Here is a 21915-nt window from a genome sequence, read left to right as displayed (position 1 = left end):
CCCCCTCCTGCTCTGCGGGCCCAGCACATGAAGGACGTCGAGCTGCTGGAGTCCAGAGGCCACCAAGTTGACCAGAGGGGTGGAGCAGCTCTGCTGTGAGGACAGGCTGAGAGAATTTTGGGGATTGTTCAACCAGAAGACAAGTTCAGGATGACCTAATCCTGGCCTTCCGGTACCTCAAGGGAACCTAAAGGAAAGATGGGACATGACTATATGGCAGAGCATGAAGTGATGGAGGACAAATGGGAACGGGTTCAGATTGAAAGAGAGCAGGTTTAGATTAGTTATTAGAATATTCTTTACTGTGAGGCTGGTGAAGCACTGTCTCAGGTTGCCCGGAGAAGCTGTGGATGATCCATCCCTGGAAGTGTTCAAGGCCAGGTTCGATGGGGCCTGGAGCAACCTGTTCTAGTGGAAGGGATTGGAAGCGGATGCTCTTCAAGGTCAGCCCACCCCACAGCACTCCGAGCTCCGGAGGTCGCTGCCGGGCCGGGCCGGGCCGGGCCGAGCTGGGCCGGGCCGGGCCGGGCCGCTCGCAGCTGCCCTGCGGCGGCCGGCTGCCCGCAAAGCCCGGCGGGTGGGGAGCGGCGCGCGGAGCGGACGGGAGAGAGGGCGGCTGCCAGCAAAGCCCGGCTCGGCTGCGGGCGGCGCGGAGCGGGAGGCCGTCCTTAAGATGGCTGTTGCGCGCGGGGCGCCGCCGCTGTAGCGCCGCGAGGAGCCGCCCGCTCGCCCCGCTTCGCCGCGCCCGCCATGGAGTGTCCGCACCTCGGCTCCAGCGTCTGCATCGCGCCCGACTCGGCCAAGTTCCCGCAGGGCTCGCCCTCCTCCTGGTGCTGCAGCGGTGAGTGCGGCCTACGCTGCGCGGCCCTCCCGGCCCGAGGTAGCCCGGCCGTTCCTTTGTCCTCGCTGGCCAGCGGCGGGAGGGCGCCCTGCGGGCGGGGGAGGGCTCGGGGGCGCGGGGGAGGGCAGCTGCACCGGCCTCCACCCGCCGGGGCTGGCCCGCGGGACCCTCTGAGTGGGGCTGCGCCTTCCAGCCGCCGCTGCGCCCGCGGGGGAGCCGCGGATCCAGGCAGGAGCGGGGGCTGCTCTCCCAGCTCCGGCCCTGCCCCGGGCTACCAGCGCAGCGCTGTCCGGCACGAGGTGGGCAGCGGACTTTGTCCCGGCGGGGCCGACGCTCGGCGCCGCGGAACTCTGCAGGGCCGCGCTCCGCCGTGCTCCTTTTGTCTGCTGGAGGAGCTGCGTGCTCGGTTCTGTCCCGGGACAGGGGCTGAGGGGAGAGGAGCCGCTGGCAACTGCAAGGGTCAGTGTGTTCTTCAAATTGGTCGGATATTGCTAGATTGCTTCCTTCTTTTTTTTTTTTTTTTTTTTTTTTTTTTTTTTTGTTTTTCTTTTTTTGTTTTTCTTTTTTTTTTTTAATATAATACACGCTTTTGGAAGGAGTTTAGAGAGTGTAGTTTTAATAAGACTGTTACGGCTTAAGGCGTCTCTTGGGACCCCCCCCTTCAGGCCAAGGAGCATCTCAGTATAGGTGGTCTGTGGGGGTTTGGGAGTCAGTCACGCTCACCTGCCTGTGAATCGGTAGGAATGTAGAAGTCGTCTTTTTTCTAGTATTTTGCTCTTTGATTTACTAATGAAAATATCCCGTCGACACTACTGTCCCTCACATGATCTTGTTTGTTCAGGGGCATTCCCTTTAAACGTGCCGTGCACCAGGTGTTTTAAATTTAGCTTTCTACACAGATTAACCCCCGATGTTTGCTGTTGTTGTTTGTTTGCTGTAGTTGTGTTCAGTTGTGCTCCGCATGAAAGCGGACCCAACCACATCGATTTCACGTGGGAAGTAGGCCCTGCTTAGAGTCGTAGTGGGACTTGTGCCTGTGGATACTGGAGAGAAAAAGCCTCCTTTAGGAATGACCGACTAGGGAGCACTGAAGGGCTGGATGTATTTTAAGGTGTTCCTTTTTTTAAAGGAAAGATGGTTATCCTTTGTCTCGTAGTGTCAGTGCCTTGGTGTGGGAAGGCTGTTGCTTACTTAACTTGTTCCCTGATTGCAGTTTCCGGGAGCCAAGGTGTGGTAGTGTTTCTGCTTCCTTTTGCAAAACCAGTTATTTTTCTCTGTAATGCTTTTGATTTAGAGGGTGTACACTTTACAGTGGAGTCATGTGGAGAAATGATTAGAAGGAAAGGAGCAGTACAGGAAAAATTGTTGTCCCTAATGGTTTATTACAAAAACAAACAAATTGTTGACAAGAAGTTTAAGTCCATCTGTTATCTTCAGAATGTCAAGGGTAAGCAAAGTTGTCAACAAGAAACATATGGCAGTAGAGAACCACCCTTCAGAGAACTTAGATAAAAGTACCAAAACTAAAAAGATATTTTGAGGTATTAATATAACTTCCTAGCTTAAAATAATAGCCAGTTTATGGCTACCCTCCTATGCATTCTGCTTCTCAACAAAGAAGTTCAGCACTTAGAATAAATTTTTCTTTGTTGTTCAGAGGAGTTTCTCGCAAACCAGCACTTAAAGGAAGAGCCAACTGCTGGGCAATCACCCGAGTTATTTTACAGCACTGAGGCAGGAGGAAGGTATGAGGGAAGTGAATAATGATGGCACCGTATCTAAGGGAGCTTTTTGTTTGTAATGCTTTTTAAGAAAATAAAGATAAGTCACACAGTACTTGCATGGATAACTGTTGAAGTCTTAACAAGTGGCCAGAGAAAAAAAGCTAGGTACATTGAATTTAAAACAGTCCAGTGAACAAACAGCAGGCTCTTGTTAATTTAAAGCAAATGAAATTGCGTGTTTTTTAAAAAATACCTGTTGCATTTCTACGAGTATAGTAAAGCCGTAGTGCCTCTGTTCTCACTTCCAGCTAGTAGCATGTGATTATTGCTATATTAACTGCCTAATAGTATGTAGAGTACTGTCTTCTTATTGTTTGTACTCATTTTGGTAACTTTTTTTTTTTTAGATAGGTAATACTGGTTTATGTCAGGTCACACTAGATATTATGTCGTATTTGCTGAGTTTGATGTAATTTTGTAATATAAAATTAAACAGACAATTCTGCGTGTAAATTAATACCTTGTCAAAATTTAATGCGTTTTCTATTACTTTTGATGCTGTTTTCTAAGATTGTGTGGCTTTAGTTCTGTTTGGTGGTGGTGTCCGAGTTGTAGACAAATATTTGGAAGGCAGTTTTCTGCAGTCTGTAATTACAAGGCATCTCTCATCAAGTATGTTGTCTTAAAATCAGAACTTGTCAGTCCTGTTTGTAGTTGTTGCTGACCTTTCCAGTAAAGGATAGTGATCCAAGAAACTTTCTGGCAGCCACCTGATGTGCTAGTGATAGCGAAATGTTGCAGAATAGGTTGGAGAGTGAGTTTTAGTTCAGATTGTCAGTGGCTATTTTTGTCATTATCTGAGGTTCTAGAGATTTGTGGAGCTGCAGTTGCCATTCTGAGTGATGTACACGGGTGAAGTATCTTTTCCTTGTCTCTCCACAAAAACTCTTGATTGCAAGAGGTAATAAGGTAATATGGAGGCACTTTTGAATATTGTTACTTGATCTTGAATATTGTGTCACTTTGTAGTGGAGGAGTGTTGCTTTGTTGCTGGTATTTGGAAGCCAGCCTTACTGCAGGTAGCAGCGAGTCGGTTAGAGGAGTGTGTGCATCAGCCTGAGCTGCTCTTAGTTGGACTAAATAAGTTTCCCTTGAAAGCTTCCTGCCAGAGTTGCTTTGAAGGTCTTGTGATGAAGGAAGATTCTTTTAAAAGCACTGGGAGGAATCATTGCCAGCAAGGGTGTGATCCAAATATCAACGGGTTTGCTCTCAGTTAATAAGTAATAATTATGTTCATTTTTAAGTGTCTCTACGTTTTCTGTTATGTTCCTGTTAGGTAGTTTGGAAGTCAGAGATTTTAAGACCCCCCCATTCATAAAGTGTGCTTTCCCCTGGGTATTTAATCCAGTCAGGCCTGCTGTGTACAGTAAGCAGTGCAGAAAGCAGCATGTATTTGCTTTGAGAAGCTTCAAAATTATCAAAAGAGAGTGCAGAATGTTTTGGGGTTTTTTTGTTGTTGTTGTTGGTTTTTTTTGGTTTTTTTTTTGTTGTTGTTTTTTCAGATCTATAGGCAGGTTGTTGTTGTAATTGGGCATTTAGGAGAAGCTATATATGTAAAGTAGAAATGGTATAGAAACTGAAAATGACTTTTAATCAGTGCTGTCATGTGAAATAATGTGGGCAGATATCTGCTAATTCCAACTGGACTGCAGTCTTTCCACGCACTTTAATTTCTGAAACTTGTGCTGAAGTTGGAAGCAGAGTAGCTGGAGGCAGTGTGTCACAGACTGAAGCTGTTGCATTTGTATGATGTGCCACACCTTCAGCACTGTTGTGCAAATCATGTAATTATTAAAAGTACTCTGGAACAGTTCAGATGTGGTATTTCTCAACAGCTTTTCATAGTGTCATCAAACCACAGGGAGCCCTGCCCCACCTAAGATTTCAATCTTCTAAGCACACCTGTGGAAGGCTAGGGCGGGTTTCCAACTTTTTTCTGTGTGGTTGAGGATTCATTAATTGTTCTCACTGGGCTCATTGGTTGTTCAGTGTAGAATTGGAAGTTCTGTCTTTAGAAGAACAACTGTGGACTGATAGGATTACATCTGCTGAAGTAGAGATTCTGTGATTTTTTTGTTTTTTTTAAAGGGGAATTGCACTTGTGAAAGATGGTTAAAACCTGCTTTTTCAGATGATTGTCAGTTGAGTGCTTTTCCCCCCCCCCCTTAAAGAAAAAAAATTGTTAAGTATTGAAGAGCAGTCTTGCTGTAGACTGGTGTTTCCTGCAAAAGCTGAATATATGTGCCTGGCATCAATTTTTTGCATTCTGATTTCTGTTGCATAAGAGTTGTAATTGCACCAGTGGTCAGAAACATACATTGTGGGATTTGGAAATGACACTGGGAATATGAAAGTCAGGAGAGCCAGCATGAGCATGCTTTTTGAGGCCTCATAAACAGTGATTATGGTGGAAATCCACATGCTGAGTTAACGACTTTCTTTGTGTGTGTTTTAAGTGGCTAAAATATTTGGTAAATTCAGTTTGTTCAGAATAACCCCAGATATCCCTGAGAGCTTATTTAGATTTGAGATCAAATGTTTTGGGCTGCGTAGAGCTTTCAAGAACGTGACTGCACTGGGTCAGGCTGCTTTTGATGGTTTTTTTTTTTGTTTGCTGCTTCCCAACCCACCCCCCATCAGATTTGGTTTTCTCAGTTAAACTGATCTGCTTTCACTGGGGTAGGTAATGCCATTCTGCCACACTGTGATTTCTGGCTTTGGACCGTTGCAGACAGCCCCAGAACAAGTCAAGTGTAAATGCACAGGTACAGACTTTACCCTCTTGTCTTTCCTTTTCATCCCAGCTGCTTCTTAGTGTTGCTTCTCCATTTCCATAAGTATTTCTGTTTCTGTCTGCTTTTCCAGTTTTATTAGTAGAGGTCCTGATTTCTTCTGTCTTTTCATGATTACTGTAATGTAGGAGGAGGGAAAACTTGCTGAAACTGGAGAGTGGTAGGTAGGACCTTATTCCTAAGAAAACTTGAGTTCTCTGCATGTAAACTCAGGGTGAGATCACGGACAGTGTGTGGATCTAATGGTCTGTATTGCATGTGTGAGGATTATTTGTCACCCTATACCTGGAAAATTAATTTGGCCTTGAAATTGCCAGATTTATTCTGAAATTTAAATGACAAAGTAAATACAATTTTTAAATTATCCCTTTTTATTTAGTAACTTTAATTTCAGAGTTGGGTACTCTTTCATCTTTTCATTTCTCTGGGTCACTGGTATGCAGGAATGCTTGTTAGTAACTCTATTTTATAGGTTGTAATATCTCCTTAGATTCATTCCCTGGCTGTTGTTTTAAGTTAGATTGTTAAATTTATGCTTTTGCAGACTGAGGCTTGCTTTCCTTAAAATAGATTTTTTTTCCCCTGTTTGAATTGGTTACTGATGTAAGTACTTTCAATCAACATTAGCTATTTCACTATTGTCAGTCAGCTACAAAAATAAAGGGATTAGTTATTATTTCACAACTACAATTACTTCTGCAAAAGTTAATGTTATAATACACAGTATATAGCCTCTATTTTAATATTATGCATAAGCCAAAACTATAATGTATATATTTATTACACTAAGATATACAGTTTACATAGAGATTAGGGTATTAACCATAAAAGGCTGACAAATTACACTATATCAAAAGAGATTACAAACTGTACTATATTAAAATAATTTACAAACGCTAATAATAGTGAAAGATAATAAGTACATACTTACATATAACGTTTTCTTACCATAACCTTGACCTTTTGAATTTTTTGGAGGTTTTACCCTTCAGTTCGTGTTTTGATTTGGTAATGTTTTCATTCACTATGCAATTCTTTCTCTTTTTTTTTTTTTTTTGGTCACAGGGATGGTTTAATGTGTATTTTGCTGGTATTGGGGAAGTAGGAATGTAATAGTGGCAACTACAAACAAATAGATTATTACTAGATTATATAAAGAAAAGAAGAAGACTTCTTTCTGTCTTTTCTCTGTTTTCCCTCCTATGCCCAGCTTGCATATTTTGACCTGCTATTAATTGCTGAGTTACTCAAAATGACATTACACTGTTGGCTTTGGTGTGTTTTTTCTGGCTGCTGTCTGAAAATGAGCATTTATGTGTCTTGTTCTAACATAAAGATTTACTAACTTCTTTTTTTTTTTTTTTTTTTTTTTTGTGGTTGCTACTGCTACACTGAAGAATGATATCTGTTTTTCTGTGAGGGCTAAAAGCATTCAATTTTATAATACATGTATTTAAATTTGTATGCAAATTAGTTACCAAAGTAGCCAAACAACTAAAAAGTGTTTTTAGAGTGTAAAGGAGAAATAGATGCAGTAATTAAAAAAAAAATGCTTTTGGCTGTGCCTGTTCATTAAGATCAGACTGCCTCTATTGTTTTCTTTCTGTCAGTCTGTCTTTCCATACTTTTCACTGTGCTTTCAGGTAGGATGTGATTTTTGTGGTATATGCAGGAAAATCAACTGCTGACACGTCTGCGTTGTCCTGAAGTTTGGCTGGACATACAGAAAGATTAAATTCTCAGAAGAAATGGTGGTGGTGTAGCCTGGGAGCCGAATGGCTGTGTGTGACTGGCAACGCTGATCCTGTCTCTCCCTCCCTTACCCAGAGCAGTGATGCAGTGAGCTCGGGGTGTCTCTGTAGCGCTGCTGGGAGTGACCTGACTTTGGTTTGGCACCTCCTTTCCCCAGTTCAGCCACTTCCTGGGGACCTGTTTATACTGCTTAGAAGTAGTTTTCCTGACCTCCTTTTCTGCTTTTCCATCACTGCACTGAGAATACAGGCAAACAAAAACGCCTGCATTTTTGTAACATCCCTGTTTCTCAGTGTAGAATTCTGATTGTATAATCTGAATGCCAAACTGGAGCCAGTGTGGTTGAGTGTGGGGAAGAGAATTTCAGGCTGATGAAGCTGACCACCTTGTTCTCTGACGTTCTTCAGCGTTAGGAATGTGTTGGGCACTTCAGTGACATACCTATTCTGTGAGAAGTTGTGCACCTACCCATGCTTTATGTTCTCACACAAGTGTTGTTTAGTATATCTAAATTATGTATGGTTTTCCACTGTAAATGGGAATAGTTCACTGTAACCACATGAAATTTCTTCTATGAGACTGAGCAATGCTTTTATTTAGCACAAGGAGGAGGAAACTACATGTACAGGTATGCATGAGCACAAATAGTAGTTCACAAACTATCACTAAATGACTTGTCTTCGTACTAGAAACCAATCGTTTGGATTTTGTCTGAAAGATAAAGATGGGGAAGTAACTTGGGTTTTTTTCCATAGCTGCGAGTGAGGATTGTTTGTTTCTTTCTTTAAATGTTCTTTGGTGTTTTATTTGAATCCTCTTACATTTGAATGTGATTTGAGTCAGGCTATGACTTGATATTGTTGAGACTTTTCTTCATTGTGAAAGAAGGTTTTAACATTTTTATATGTTTAGTAATGCTTACTAGGAGACTTGCTTCCATGTGAGTTCTCTTGCTTTGATATAAATGTAATTGAAATTTCCTTAATATTTTCTTAACTTTTAGTTTAGTTATGTGTGTGTTAGCTCATTTTAAAACAAAGCATTTAAAATAGTATAATTGAAAACCTTTTCCCCTTCTGTCTGGTTTAGTTTTGGCTAGAATGCTGTTTTTCTAAAATATGCAGTAAAGATGTCTTACAAATGAAAGTTGTGTGACCTATTGTTAAATAGAAATTTTTTTGGTAACGGTTAAGAGTTTAGAGCAAATTTAGTGCACGTATAAACTTCTTTCATAGGGCAGAGGGAAGGAGGGAAAGAAAACATTTTTGAAATTAAGTTTGAAAACAAAGGGGAGTATTCTTTAAAACCTGGACAGTAAAACCAGCTGGCTTCTAAGTGTAGAACATGTCACTAGTTTTCAAAGCCTGTAATGTTCCATTTTCCTGCATTCTTTGTTTAGAATGGGGTTTTCATCTGCTCAGGGGTTAAAAAAATACTCTTGCAACATTTACTTCCTTTTTTAGTCACCTGACTTCCATTACAGTTATTCACCTGAAATTTACTGGCCTTCTTCAATGTGGAGCAGATGCTTTTCCCACATGCATATATGCTTTAAACATTCCCCACCCAAACCAAAAAAAAAATCCACAGTGAACAAGCATGAACATTTAACTCTGTATTTAACTTTGAAGAACATATTCCTAGATTATAAAATAGTGTTAGTATTCTTACTGCACTTCTGGGTGTGTTAAGGCCTACCCTGTCTTTTCAGTACTTTTGATTCCTCCTGAATGCACACATACACTAAGGTCAGATAATAATAAAGCTTTTGTGTACACATGAAGGAACTGCCTTTTTCAATACACTAATGATTGTCGGAATCTGGGAACCTGATCAGTTGTGTTGGTGTATGTGTACTTAGTAGTAAGGAACTTACATTGCCTATTAGGCATTTTTACATGCTGCTGGTAAAAGTACTAATGTACCTTGGAGGATACCTGTATTCTTTAGGGCTTCTTTGTTACTGGCAATAAGGTGTGTTTTCAATGCCAGAGTGTCTGATTCTGCACATACCCACCTACCCTGCAGTCTTGACGGATGTTCTGTGATGAGGAAGACATGTAATTTTTGCCTTGAGATTCTGTTTATTGTATGTGCTGGTTTATAAGTGAGTTTGTGGGCCAGGAGGAAAGACTGCACATGGCTCTCGAATGTTGTGATTTGGTCCATTCATCTTGGTGGAAAATCCTTGGTTCCAGTCTCAATTTTAACAACTGAGTGTTTAGTTTGGTGGATTTTGAGTGTAGAGTGCACAGATATGTTCCTTGCTGTGGAGCCTGCAGCCTGGGTGAAGACCGTAACTGCTGGGCTGAGTGAAAGTTTCACTCGGTCCCTTGCTTTGTCTCACTGTTCCCCAAAAGAAGTACTTACTTATGGGAAGGAATTGGCAGTCCTACCTCAGCATTTAGAAGTTGTCTGTAAAGAAGATCTTTCAGGGGTAGGAGGTACGTGCATTAAACATGGGATGTTCACATCTTGAATGAAAGGGGATTTTTTGGAGAAAACTCCTCTGCTGATTTATTCAATCATTGAAGAAACCTTTGTCTGCATCCAGAGGGAGTTCCAGAGCTGTGAATTCCAGCAGTGGGCAGAACCTTTTTGCAGCTCTAGCATGTAAGCCCAGAGAAGGGACCACATCCAATGCATTTGTCTCCTAGATCACAGAATCACAAGGTTGGAAGAGACCTTAAAGATCATTGAGTCCAACCTGTTCCCTGACACCTCAACTAAACCATGGCACCGAGTGCCACATCCAGTCTTTGTTTAAACGCATCCAGGGATGGTGACTCCCTGGACCACCTCCCCGGGCAGACCATTCCAATACTTTATCACCCTTTGCGTGAAAAACTTTTTCCTAATATCTAACCTATATTTCCCTTGACACAGCTTGAGACTGTGACTTGTTGTTCTGTCAGTTGCTGCCTGGTGAAAGAGACCAATCCCCACCTGACTACAACCACCCTTCAGGAAGTTGTAGAGAGTGATAAGGTCGCCTCTGAGTTTCCTTTTCTCTGGGCTAAACAACCCCAGCTCCCTCAGCTGTTCCTCATAGGGCTTGTGTTCCCAGCCCCTCACCAGCCTCCTTGCCTCCTCTAGACGTGCTCAAGCGTCCCAAGGTTCTTCCTAAACTGAGGGGCCAGAACTGGACACAGCACTCAAGGTGTGGCCTCATCAGTGCTGAGTACAGGGGGGGAATGACCTCCCTGCTCCTGCTGGCCACACAATTCCTGATACAGGCCAGGATGCCGTTGGCCTTCTTGGCCACCAAGGCACACTGCTGGCTCATGTTCAGTCAGCTGTCAACCAGTATCCCCAGGTCCCTTTCTGCCTGGGCACTGTCCAGCCACACCGTCCCCATCCCATAATGTTGCAGGGGGTTATTGTGGCCAAAATGCAGGACTCAGCACTTGGACTTTAATATTAAACTTCATCTTGTTAGATTCTGCCCATCTATCCAGCCGTTCCAGGTCTCTCTGCAGAGCCATCCTACTTTGCATCAGATCAACACACACTCCCAAGCTTAGTGTCATCTGCAAATTTACTAATGAAGGACTCAATACCCTCATCCATATCATCAATAAAAATACTGAACAGAACTGGTCCCAGCACAGAGCCCTGAGGGACACCACTGGTGACTGGATGCAGCACTGTTCCCCACCACTCTCTGGGCTGGCCATCCAGCCAGTTCTGAACCCAGCAAAGAGTGCTCCTGTCCCAGCCTTGGGCTGCAGCTTTTCCAGGAGTGTGCTGTGGGAGGCAGTGTCAAAGGCCTTGCTGAAGTCCAAATAGACAACATCCACAGCCTGTCCCGCATGCACCGGGAGGGTCACCTGGTCATAAAAAGAGACCAGGTTGGTCAGACACGACCTAACCCTCCTAAACCCATGCTGACTAGGTCTGATACCCTGGCCATCCTGTAGATGCTGCGTGATGACACTCAGTATAAACTGCTCCATTATCTTGCCAGGTACTGAGGTCAGGCTGACTGGTCTATAGTTACTAGGATGCTCCTTCCCACTCTTTTTGTGTTGATGTTTCTCATAGGTTAATAACTTGCGTGATTCCCTATTTAGAACACCAGCTTAGGTCGATGACTCTCAAACACATGATGCCTGTTGTATATTGCATATGGGAAGTTTTATGTGTTCAATTCAGAGCTGTTTTGGAAAATCGCCTTACAAATTTTGCGTAGAGTGATGGCTTTTGGGCTATCTTCCCCTTGGCTGCAGTTAAAATAATTTAAAGGACTAAGGTGTATGGGTAGTAGGCTCAGTTCTGATCTATGGTGGTAAAATTATTTTGGTAAATTATTCAATCTCTTGTTCTCATCTGTAAAATGGAAATGGGTTTTCTGAAAAATGCTTTGAATCCTTTGACTGAAAATCTTTGCATTTGAAATGCTATTACTAAAGGAGTTTTCGTAAATTTGGTTAACTACTAATAGAGAAATTTTTGTTGTCACCAGGATTTTTCCTTGCAAATTTCTCCCACCTTTACTTCCAGATTCTTGGAAAAGGTAGCTTTCAGTCTGATTCTTTAGGCCTGTTGTGTCACAGCAGAAGGTTCATGTTTTACAAGGAAGGGATTTCTCATTTTGTTGTGTGGATTGTTGCTGCTTTTTTTCCTTCACATGTTGCTAGTGGAGACTGCCCAGCTCTCTTTTGCTGCAGTTGTCAGGTTCTTTAAGGAGCAAAATGGGAGTCCCATTACTAAATCATAATTAAACAGGACACTGAGAGATTTTTAAGACAAAATTAAGGTAAAGGTATGGGAAAGGAAAAGTAGTCCATTTCTTGTAACAGTATTATTGTGGGCTTTTTGGATAGGCACATGTCACATGATAGAGCTTGTTGTACTTAACATAGTACAGGTATGTGTTTGTCATCAAGTGCTTGTGTTTGTGGGATTATTTCCTCAGCACAGTGTCAGTGTACCACTGATACCACAAGTTTGTAAATATTGTTCCTTCTTCCTGAGTGGAGCAACAGTGGTTTTTTTTAAATTCAGTTTAGCTTGTTTTGGTATAGCTGACCCATTGTGTGAACATAAAGTGAACTGACATGAGATCAGTTAGTCTGGAGATGTTTCTGTGCAGGTCACTTTGTTATTGAGGTCTATAATTGGGCCAGTAACATGGGAGTGCTGCTACAGCTCTTTTTGAGAGCTAAGCCCAGGCTGTCTGGTAAAGGCTGTGGAGACTATTGGAAATAGTTTAGTGACCCTAATCTTGTTTCTAGTCAATGTGCTTTTAACAGAAGGACTAAAGTATTGCTCTTAATGTGCTGATATTTGGTGAACTTTTATGTAGTGTAGCAATGAAGGGCTATTTTAAACCGTGGCTGCAAGCATAGTTCTGTGGCAACTCTGGCCCAGGGTCACTCACACTGTGTCGATCACATGGCTGTGCTGCTGCCAGATCTCTGGTGGACACTGCATCTTGGAGGTTTCTGAGCTTGGCTGCTTTACAAAAACTAGTTCCTGTGTCTCTCCTCCTTTTCCTGCTGCTTTTTTCTATTGCCATTTTCTCAGCTCTGAACTGTGCTGTTTAAACAAACCCATTCATTCCACAGGTCCTGTTGTACTTTTACATAGCTGTAACCTTGCTTCAGTGACAGTCTGCATCTTTGCTGTGTAAGAAATGCAGTGTTTGCCCGGAGCAGTCATGCTTCACGTGAGTGCAGTTGGAGTCAGTTTTCAATAAGAAAAAAAAGTCAAGCATGAAAAGTACATATTTGCATGATCATGGGGGTGGGATGGGGTGGGGACTCTGTGGTGAGAACACCAAATTGATTAGCCCTATCTTGCTCATTCTATTTGGCATAACTCTGTGATTTGCAAAAAGTGGAAGCTGCGTGGACATCTCTGAGTGTTCCCAAAGTTATGTATGAGTCTGCTCTCCTGGGGATGTATTGATAATTCCTCTTCATTTAGAGAGGGCTTTGCAGACTTAGTAACACATCAGTATTCCGGTTTTACTTAGAGAAATCATTCTGTAAAAGAGTTCTTCCTATTACATGATAGAAAATTGTGTTTCTAAGTTTCTGAATTAAGATGATTTTGATGTAATGTGGCAAATGGCCTCAGATAATACTGTGGCATTGCAGCTTTGCATTCCCTTTGGACATGTTAGTGTTGTCTTTGCCCGACCACTTCAGTCTTTTCTAAAAATACAGTAAATTGAGGCAGTTGGTAGCTGTTTCAGTAGCCAAACTTTTGTCCAAGCTGAGAAAGCAGCCAATGTTCCTTGGTCTGTATACCACTAAATAAGACAGATAATTTTTTAAATGGGGTTGGTTACAGTGTGTGAACATAATTTTAATCTGAAGTAAGGGATGCTAATGTAATGCTCCCCTCTCTTTTTTCAGTAGTGCTAAAGGAAAAACAAGCCAAACCTCCAAATCCCAATTGGAAAACTGATTATGGAACGAATATATTGGTACCTGTACAAATGGATTTTGAAAATCATTCCTCATGATTTAGTTTGTTTGACCTGAAAGTCCAGAATACCCAAATCTGTTTTAGGGGTCAATTTCCAGGGCTGTGTAATGTTCTTCGAATTGAAAAGGGATTTGCTATGGATCGCTCTCTCTCACTTCTGGCCTACTTTGTAGTTTACTGTATTCATGTCAGTACCCCATCTGAAAGGAATAATGTGCATTGTCTTTATACATGAAGCCAAACTGTCTACCTCTAGTTTAGATTATAAGTAGTTCTGGACAGGGATGGTGATTTTGCTGTGCATTCCATGGTGCCTGTCTTGATAGAGTCCTAATTAATGCCTGAAACTTCCAGTCTAATTTAATTCATAGAGTAGCAAGATGATAACTGCTTCAGTATCTGAACTGAAGAATGCCTGAAGAGCTAGGCTTTAATAAAGCTATCTGCTGAGCCAGCCTCAGAGAAATACAGAATGCAGTCTCCAGCAATGTCTTAAAAAAATCAGTTGTGTAATTCTCTGAGAACAGAGCGGCTGTCAGTCACAGATTTGACACTGGATTCTGTTTTTAATGTTAGTGGGAGTCACTTCCATGTGGTGTGATTTCATTGTGGGTGGAAATGTTTGTGCAGAAGATAAACTACACATTTCTGATGTGATGCAATTGGGGAAAAGCTCTTCCTAAAAGTTAAAGTAAACAAATGAACCATCTTTTCCTATTCCATGATAGGAAAGATGGAAAATTTTAGTGTATGCGATTTTTTTTCTGGGTATTGTGCAGAGGTTGGACTTGTTTGCTGCCTTTGTGCAGAACATTTAAACCTGCAGAATGAGCACTCCTTCAGTATAATTTAACATTTGACAAACAAGCAGTACAAGTATTTAAAATACCTGAATGTGAAAATGTAATTGTCTAGTAGGGGTGGAAAGTAGGAGTAATAGTTTCAATCATAATGCTTTGACCTACTGGTTGAGAACAAGTTCCATGCATAGATGATAACATAGTGAAAGCAAACATATTATTTCACAGTGGGAAATTTCTGCTAGGATTTTAATCCTGGGAAGACTTCTTTATGTTCCTGGCATGGAAAGTGTAGGGTAGTGCTTTCTTTGCACAGCACTTAAACACAGATTAAGCACAGGAATGGTTTTGGCTTCTTTTTCTTTCCTTCCGGTTAATATTTTACATTGCTGTTTGTAAATTCAAGCAAATAATGCTGTATCAGTGTACTCCAGTGGTTCCTTTAGGCCATTTTTAATTGATAATAGCTGTTTTAAGATCTTCCTTTTCTCTTCTGTTTGCTAGTGTTAAATGTTGGGTTTCTTGGTAATGTTTTCATCAAATTAGACAAACTTCTTCCATGTTCCTGAGTTGAAATGTAAACCAAAACAGCTCTACCTGGCTGCCCTCTATCTATTGCAAGATGACCATCACAACTGTGGGAATAAGCAGCTTTAGAAATAGAAAAATTGGGTTTTGCAGAACCAATGCCAGATAACTGAGACAAGTGAGAAAATCTGTTTCTCAAGTGAAGTAGCTGAAAGAAGCAGTTCTGGTGTCTTGACTAAAGAGTTTGAAGAACTTACTTCATAAAATATTTCTGGAGAATGTGCCTTTTTCCCCCCAGGTAACACCGTAACATTCTCATTTTAAACGTGCCTCGGTTTTTTAGCTTTGGAATTGAAATACAGCAGCTATTTGTAATCATAAATTAAAATGCAAAAGCAATTGTTTAAAAAGCAGTGTACTCTTTTTTTTCCCACCCGATTTAATTAAAAAAGGTGAAATCTGGTAGTGGAAAAATTTATTAGCTCTTCTAAATAGCTAAGCTTGTCAGTTCTCTGTTGAATCAAAATTGACCCCTTCCTTTCTAGTGAACATTTAATTTGATAAAGAAACTACTTTTCTTAGCTTGGTTTTCTCTGATAGTCTTGGATCTTAACAGTTTACTGTGTACCATGGTTCTTGCTTGGTGAACTGTATTTTGAGTTTTGCTTTAAGTTCTGAATTAGCCTGCTCAGATGATCCTACCCTGGAGCAGCTTTCGTACTGCTTCAGTTCTTGTTTTGAGGTGTGACTCCAGAAAGGGAGGGCTGTTCTCAAGCTTTCCCTCAATTAATAACAATATAAGTAAATTTACATGTACAACCAAGGGCAGTCCTCTTCTCATTGTCTTTCTACTCCCTGGCCTCACAGACCCTAAAGTTCCCCATGCCTTTGCTTTCCTCTGTGACTCTCTTCACTGGCTGCTCCAAGCAGCAGAAATTTATGGTGTGTAAAATTTATGGGTCTGGTATCATACACTTTTGTATTTTGTGGATAATCGAAGTTATATTTTATTTTTGTTCTCTGCCCTCGTAGCAGTGCACTTAGCATTTTATTTTAATTTTATCCTCATATTAGTTGGGTGTTTGGAAGTGTAATATTATTTTTGTAAATTCTGCGGTAATGGATAGTTGTTAACAATTTTATTTCATTCAAATCTAAGTGTCATATTTCGTAGCATCCCTCTTTCAGTGACCTGCTGGGTTGGAAATTAGAGCTGGAATATCCCATTTCTATGGCCCTACCCTGAGATGGTGTTTCATCTCTTTTTAGTGTGTGCTTTTTTTTTTTTTTAAAGCCCTTTAGCTTAAAACATCCATATTTTAAATTTTCTAGACTTAAAATATGACAGCCAGAAACTTAGATAACATCTTCTGATTTCTTGGGTAGATTGTGAAGCACAACCCTGGTGTTAACCTTTCAGCTGCTTGTGCAGGACTGAGGGTGAAGTCATTATGGATAAATTCTATATCAGCACTGCAGCGTAGGAATGCACATTATATAAGTGGTGTGTATTAGCATGCATTGCACAGTAATTTATTCTGTTTGCTTCTTATCAGATTGCCAGGCTTTCTTGCAATATCTTCTTTAAAATGGTTTCTTGTAGAACAAGTTTTATGAAACAGAAGTGCCATAGCTTTTTATCCTGTGTTCACTGGACTGTTATTATAAGCCAAAAGAAAAAATTGGAAGGTTTGCCAATTTTTTTGTCATTCTGATATTTTTGTATTGTATTTTAAAATCAAGTAGACTTCATTCATTTGACACTTTTTTTAAAAAATCTTTTATAGTGTGCCGGTCAAATAAAAGTCCCTGGGTCTGTCTGACGTGTTCGAGTGTCCATTGTGGAAGGTGGGTACAGTGTTAGTGTGCAAATCTTTTAATCAGGCCTTTATCTTTCTCCTTTGTTGCTTGACTCTGAAGCAGTTTGTTCAAAATTTCCCTGAAATAAATCTTTCATTATCTCATTTAACATTATGTTTATGCTTAACATGGTTCTTTGCCCTGGACTCTTTATGAGAGTCCAGAGATTATATTCAAGATATGGGGGCTTTATTTCATTGGGCTTTTAAAGTAAAGTGGACAGTATATTTGATTGCTCAGTTCAAAAAGTATGTGGAGAACTGATAATTTAGTAGGTTATTGTAAAGTTCCATTCTGTGGAAGATGTCTTTTTTGTGATAAGATAAATAGAATAAGAATTGTTGCAAAGCCACAAGTTGACACTGCTTATTTTGAGAGAAACAGCAGCTATTCAGCTGAGACTGAAAATAGCTTAAATGTACTGCAGTGTAGTTTTGGACCTAAAGTTGTTGCCATAGCATGTAAGAAGTAACTGCCATCAGAATTCCTTCCGGCTTCACCTTGGTGTCTGTATTAGTTGAAGTACACCAAATAAATTGTGGAGGAATTGTACAGTCAGTGCTGTTATTTATGACAGGATAATTGTAGAAAATGTGCTGCTACATAAATGTTTGAGATGCACATATTAGTGGAATGCAGTTAATGTTGACATTTAGACAGTATCTGAGGTGTGAACATGTTTTCTTCTGTTGGGTAACATCTGTGCTGGTGTGCTGTTATTCTGGGAAAGCATCATTAAACTTAATGATTTTGTCTTTTAAAGTGGATTGAATGAACTGCAGGTTTTGTTTGTTTGATCTGGGTATCACTATGTGCTACAGTTTTAATAATGTGTCCTATTAAGAGTTTTTCATACTGGCCCTTTTTTCCCCTCTATTTATTTATTTAATAAATTTATTCTTGGTGGGAGCTAAGAGAGGGGGAAATACTTCATGGTATGCAGTGGTGTGCAATAAATAATTGGAATATTTTAATTGTTACTAATCTTTAAAAAATTACTGCTGTCTCCAGATAGCCTTTCTTATGTGCAATTGGTAGATATTGAGTCAGTTACTTATGCAAGGCTTTTTTGTCTTTCCAAACGGCTCCCATCCATAGAATAGAAAATAATTGAATGAGAAGATAAAATACACCTTAGGGCTCTTTTTTTTTTAATTAAAGGTACTTAATTTCTTATATCTCAAACTTTGAGCATGAAAATGCTCATTGTGTCAGCAAAAGAGCTGCAGGATTTTAGATTTCTTATTCCCTTATGTAACCACAAGCTCCAGAGTCCAAGTTCATGAACTCGATGACTTTAACATCAAATCATGCTGCAGAATGGGAAAGCTGAAAATGGGAGTCAGCACTCTGTTAAAGGGATCCCAAACACAAGTGCTGGGGGAGAAAAGGTAGAGCTGTAAGAAGAGTATATGTGAAGGCAGCACAGAGAACTAACTGCATTACAGGTATGGGAAAAGGGAGTTCAGGATTTTCTCAGTTGTGGAAGTGCATTAGTCTGTTAGGAGCACAGATCCTGGGATTTTGTCAAGGAGCAGGAGGGGCCAGTTTGGACCACAGGAGAGAGTAAAGGAGGAAAACATTAGAAAATTTGGCCAGTGTTTTCACAGAAGTGAATTGTTTTTTAATGCTGGTGTAAATATTGGATGCCTTTTTTATTCCTATTTTTTTAATGAATGTTGATTAGCTGTTTAGAAGTATAAACTTCTTTCTTTTGCATTTATTTTAGATATGTGAATGGCCATGCAAAAAAGCATTATGAAGATGCACAGATTCCTATGACCAATCATAAGAAAACAGAAAAACAGGAGAAAGTTCAGCATACTGTGTGTATGGATTGCAGTAGTTACAGTACATACTGGTAAGGGTTTAAATACTGTAATTTGACAACTTTTTATATATTAGAAGGTGAAAACATCAGACTCTTGTGCTGCATTATATCACACGCATTTTTGAGCATTTCATCTTTTGATTTCCAGACCTGTCTTTTTGGAACACTCTGCTTTTCCATGTGTATTGTAGCACTGTACAGTTACTGGCTGTAACTAAACTCTCACATGTCAAATGTCTTAAACAGAGAAGAAACCTTTTGAAATAATGGGGTTTGGAGTTGTTTCTATTTGCTTTGGGGTATGCGGAGACCCAAACTTCTTAATTGCGAAAGCTGTTTGGTTGGTGTTGCTCCTTCCATCAAGCTGGTGAGCCTTTCACATACCCTTAATTTGTCAGGATTCAGAAGGTAAACTATTACGCTGTTGTTCCTGCCCAAGAGATCTGAACTCAAGTTGAGTTTATGCATGTACCTTCTATGAGTCAGGGAAAGTGGCTGATCCTGTTGGGAAGCAGCATTTAAGTCTCTGGCAAGAGTAAGGAAAACAATCAGAACTATTTCTTTAAACAGCACAGTGGCCTGCACTGATTCCTTCTGTGGAGTTCTTGCAGTGTGATATGCACTGTTTAGGGAAACTTAATATTGATGCTGCTAATGTTGGATTCTCCACGGTCCTTGTTCCCCAGAGGGCAAAGACTGGGAGTCAATGGAAAGCACTGCTTCTTGCCTCAGCATCCTCCATCCTCCTCCCCCTTAAGCAAACCTGTTGACAGGTGCTTCCCCATTTGCAGCTGCTCCATGATTTCCCATGTGTGTTGTTACTTGTGCAGTGTGGCAGTGCAGAATTTGAGCAGTGTAAATCTCAGGGAAATCCCTGTTATGGTCTTGCAAAATTACTGGATATGTGGCTGCTCTAATAGGTATTTTGTTCAAATAGTTGGGTGTCTTTTGGATAGTTCATTAGGGGAAAAAATCTGTTTGAAGTTTGGGTATCCAGTTTTATGCAGAATGCTTCTGTAACAAATATTTTTATCCCCTGCAAGTAAAACCCCAGTTATGTGATTTCACCTGAAGAAATGTTTGGAGCAACTCAAAAACTGCTCAGATGGTGGAAGCAGCTGTAGGTATTTAAGCATAGACTAAAGAGTAGGGGAATTCTGCTTTTATTTGCATTTTATTTTAATGACCAACATTTTTATTTGCACCTATGTGAATACATGAGAAAACAGTCAAGTTTTCCAAGGAGTAAATATGCACAGGTTACCAGCATTAAAATAACTGTGAGAAGCTAGTTTCACTTTCCCAATCAATATTGGTAGCAGCTGAGTTCTTTGTTGTGGCTTTTTGTTTTGTTTGAGTTAGGCCCTGTCTTCCAGTCATTCTGAAGGTAATAATCTGTGGAGGAATTCTAGCAGAGCATTTGAAGACTTTGATTGTACCTCCATTATGACAAACAGTGTTCCGAACTTGCTGAGGCTTGATGAGTTATAGCAGCAAGTCTGAGCACCCTGCTGACCTTATCCCAAACCCTGTGTGGGCATTGCAAAATACCAGCAGCCAGACTGGGGGCTGTGGGATCTGTTACTGACCCCAGCTGTGCTGGGCAGGACAGGCAGACCTGCACCTGGGGAGGTGTGTTTGTGGGAGCACAGAAGGGAAGCAGTTCAGCCAGTGATGTGTTTTCTGCTATAGTTGAGAGCTGAGTCATCTATGGATGAGCTGGAACTAATTGTAGCCAGCTTTGCCTTGGGGAGTTCCTGTTGTGTGAGTAATTCACCAGCAAATTATAACTTCTGTGCTAATGTGAAGGTGAGCAAGTTGCAAAAGCAGTTTGTCTTTGCTTTCATTTAGGATATTTTAGGTTTTTCCCACATGATAATCAGGGAAAGATACTTGAATTTGTTACTGCACCCAGCTGAAATGAGCACAGAAGTTTAATGATGAAACAGAAGGCATCCGGATCAACTTTTCCCCCATTGTGGAGGCTGCTGCCAGTTAAAGCTAATAGTTGGGTAAATTTGAGACATAATTAGTTATTATGGAGAGTGAATGAGTTTTCAATAGCTTTGAAAAGCCAATTTGTGTACTGCAGTGTAGACATGAATCCAGTAGACAGTCCTAAGTTTATGCCATGGTGGTTCTTTTAAGTGAACTTTTATGTAAAGATGAATATTTTATGCTACCAGTGTGGGCTGCCTTAAGAATTTTAAAGTCAATAAAATAACATCCTAAGACTTAATTGAATTTTATTTCTACTGTAAAAATAATGCTGATATTTTGATGCACTGCCGGCTTTATATTTTTATGTACAGTTCTGTTTACTGCACAAAGTTGAGTAGGATGCTCTTTTTCCATTTTTATCCTATGGATCCCAATTTACTGTGTTCCTTGGCTTGCATGATAGTATCAGTGAACAGGCCTGTATGGGCTTTCTGAGAAGGGAGCATATGATCCTTTGTCTTCCTTTGGCTGTGCCATAACCTGTAATGGAGTCTTTCCAGAGGGTTATGTTCTTTGCTTACTCTGTCCTCCTATTCAACTGCTCAGTTTTACCAGTGGAAAAGTTGAGAGAATTTGTTAATATTTTGTTATGAGCATCTTCTTGATGCTTTGGTCATTTTGAGACAATAGATGCAATACTAAACACTCAGACTAAATTATGCTTGAGACCTTAACTGCTGAGAAAAAGAGAGTCCTGAATCCCACTTTTTGGAAGTAATCAGCCTTCCAGTTAGTGCTAAAGTACTACACGCAAAGAGTTTGCAAGAAGTACAGATCCTTTTTGCCTTCAAACTATCATAGGGTGCTTTCTCATTCTGTGTTAGGGTTTTTTTTTGTGCACGAGAAATAAAATGATATGTGTAAGAGCCCTGCTTTCCTGAAAGAGGACTCTCGTAAATTGATTTTCTCTGTGCTGGCGAACAGACAGTTGTCACGGAAGAAGAAAGGCTCCCCTGTTTATATACTTCCATAATATGTTTCCTGTGTTCATTTAATCCCAGACACAGTTTGCAGGTCAGATTTCTCACCCATTACCCTCCTTGTTATCCTGTAAAGGGGCACAGTTGCGTCAGGTGTGTGTGTGTGTGTTCCTGGCTGCTGTAAAAATAATCAACTGTCAAGGACTGAGAAAAATTCTTTTTTTAGTCTCTGTGAAGAGGGTCCCCTTTAAAAAACAAACCAGACTTACTGTGCTGGTGCCATGAGCATTGGAAAATGAAATTGCTTAGTACTATTGTTTTGTATTCTACAATCAGTGAAAATAAGAAGAGTAAAAGCCTTTTATCCT

At 40.7% G+C, this 21915-nt stretch overlaps 1 protein-coding gene across 6 annotated transcripts in view; it reads left to right on the top strand.

Annotated features, from left to right (window-relative positions):
• The first annotated feature begins 371 nt into the window (after positions 1-371).
• USP3 (ubiquitin specific peptidase 3) overlaps positions 372-21915 on the top strand; it is a 40074-nt gene continuing 18530 nt past the window's right edge. For 2 of the 6 annotated variants that reach the window (XM_068204477.1, XM_068204476.1), the window contains exons 1-4: positions 372-841; positions 16539-16624; positions 16723-16783; positions 18525-18656. In XM_068204477.1, coding sequence (XP_068060578.1) covers positions 387-841; positions 16539-16624; positions 16723-16783; positions 18525-18656 — 734 coding nt within the window. In that variant the 5' untranslated portion in view covers positions 372-386. Of the gene's footprint in view, positions 842-1970; positions 2070-16538; positions 16625-16722; positions 16784-18524; positions 18657-21915 lie in introns of all 6 variants that reach the window. The other 4 variants (XM_068204480.1, XM_068204479.1, XM_068204481.1 and 1 more) reach the window with 4 other exon arrangements.

This window comes from Anomalospiza imberbis, chromosome 13 (genome assembly GCF_031753505.1).
Source record: "Anomalospiza imberbis isolate Cuckoo-Finch-1a 21T00152 chromosome 13, ASM3175350v1, whole genome shotgun sequence".
Taxonomy (NCBI): Eukaryota; Metazoa; Chordata; class Aves; order Passeriformes; family Viduidae; genus Anomalospiza; species Anomalospiza imberbis.
This window is presented reverse-complemented; position numbering and strand designations above follow the sequence as displayed.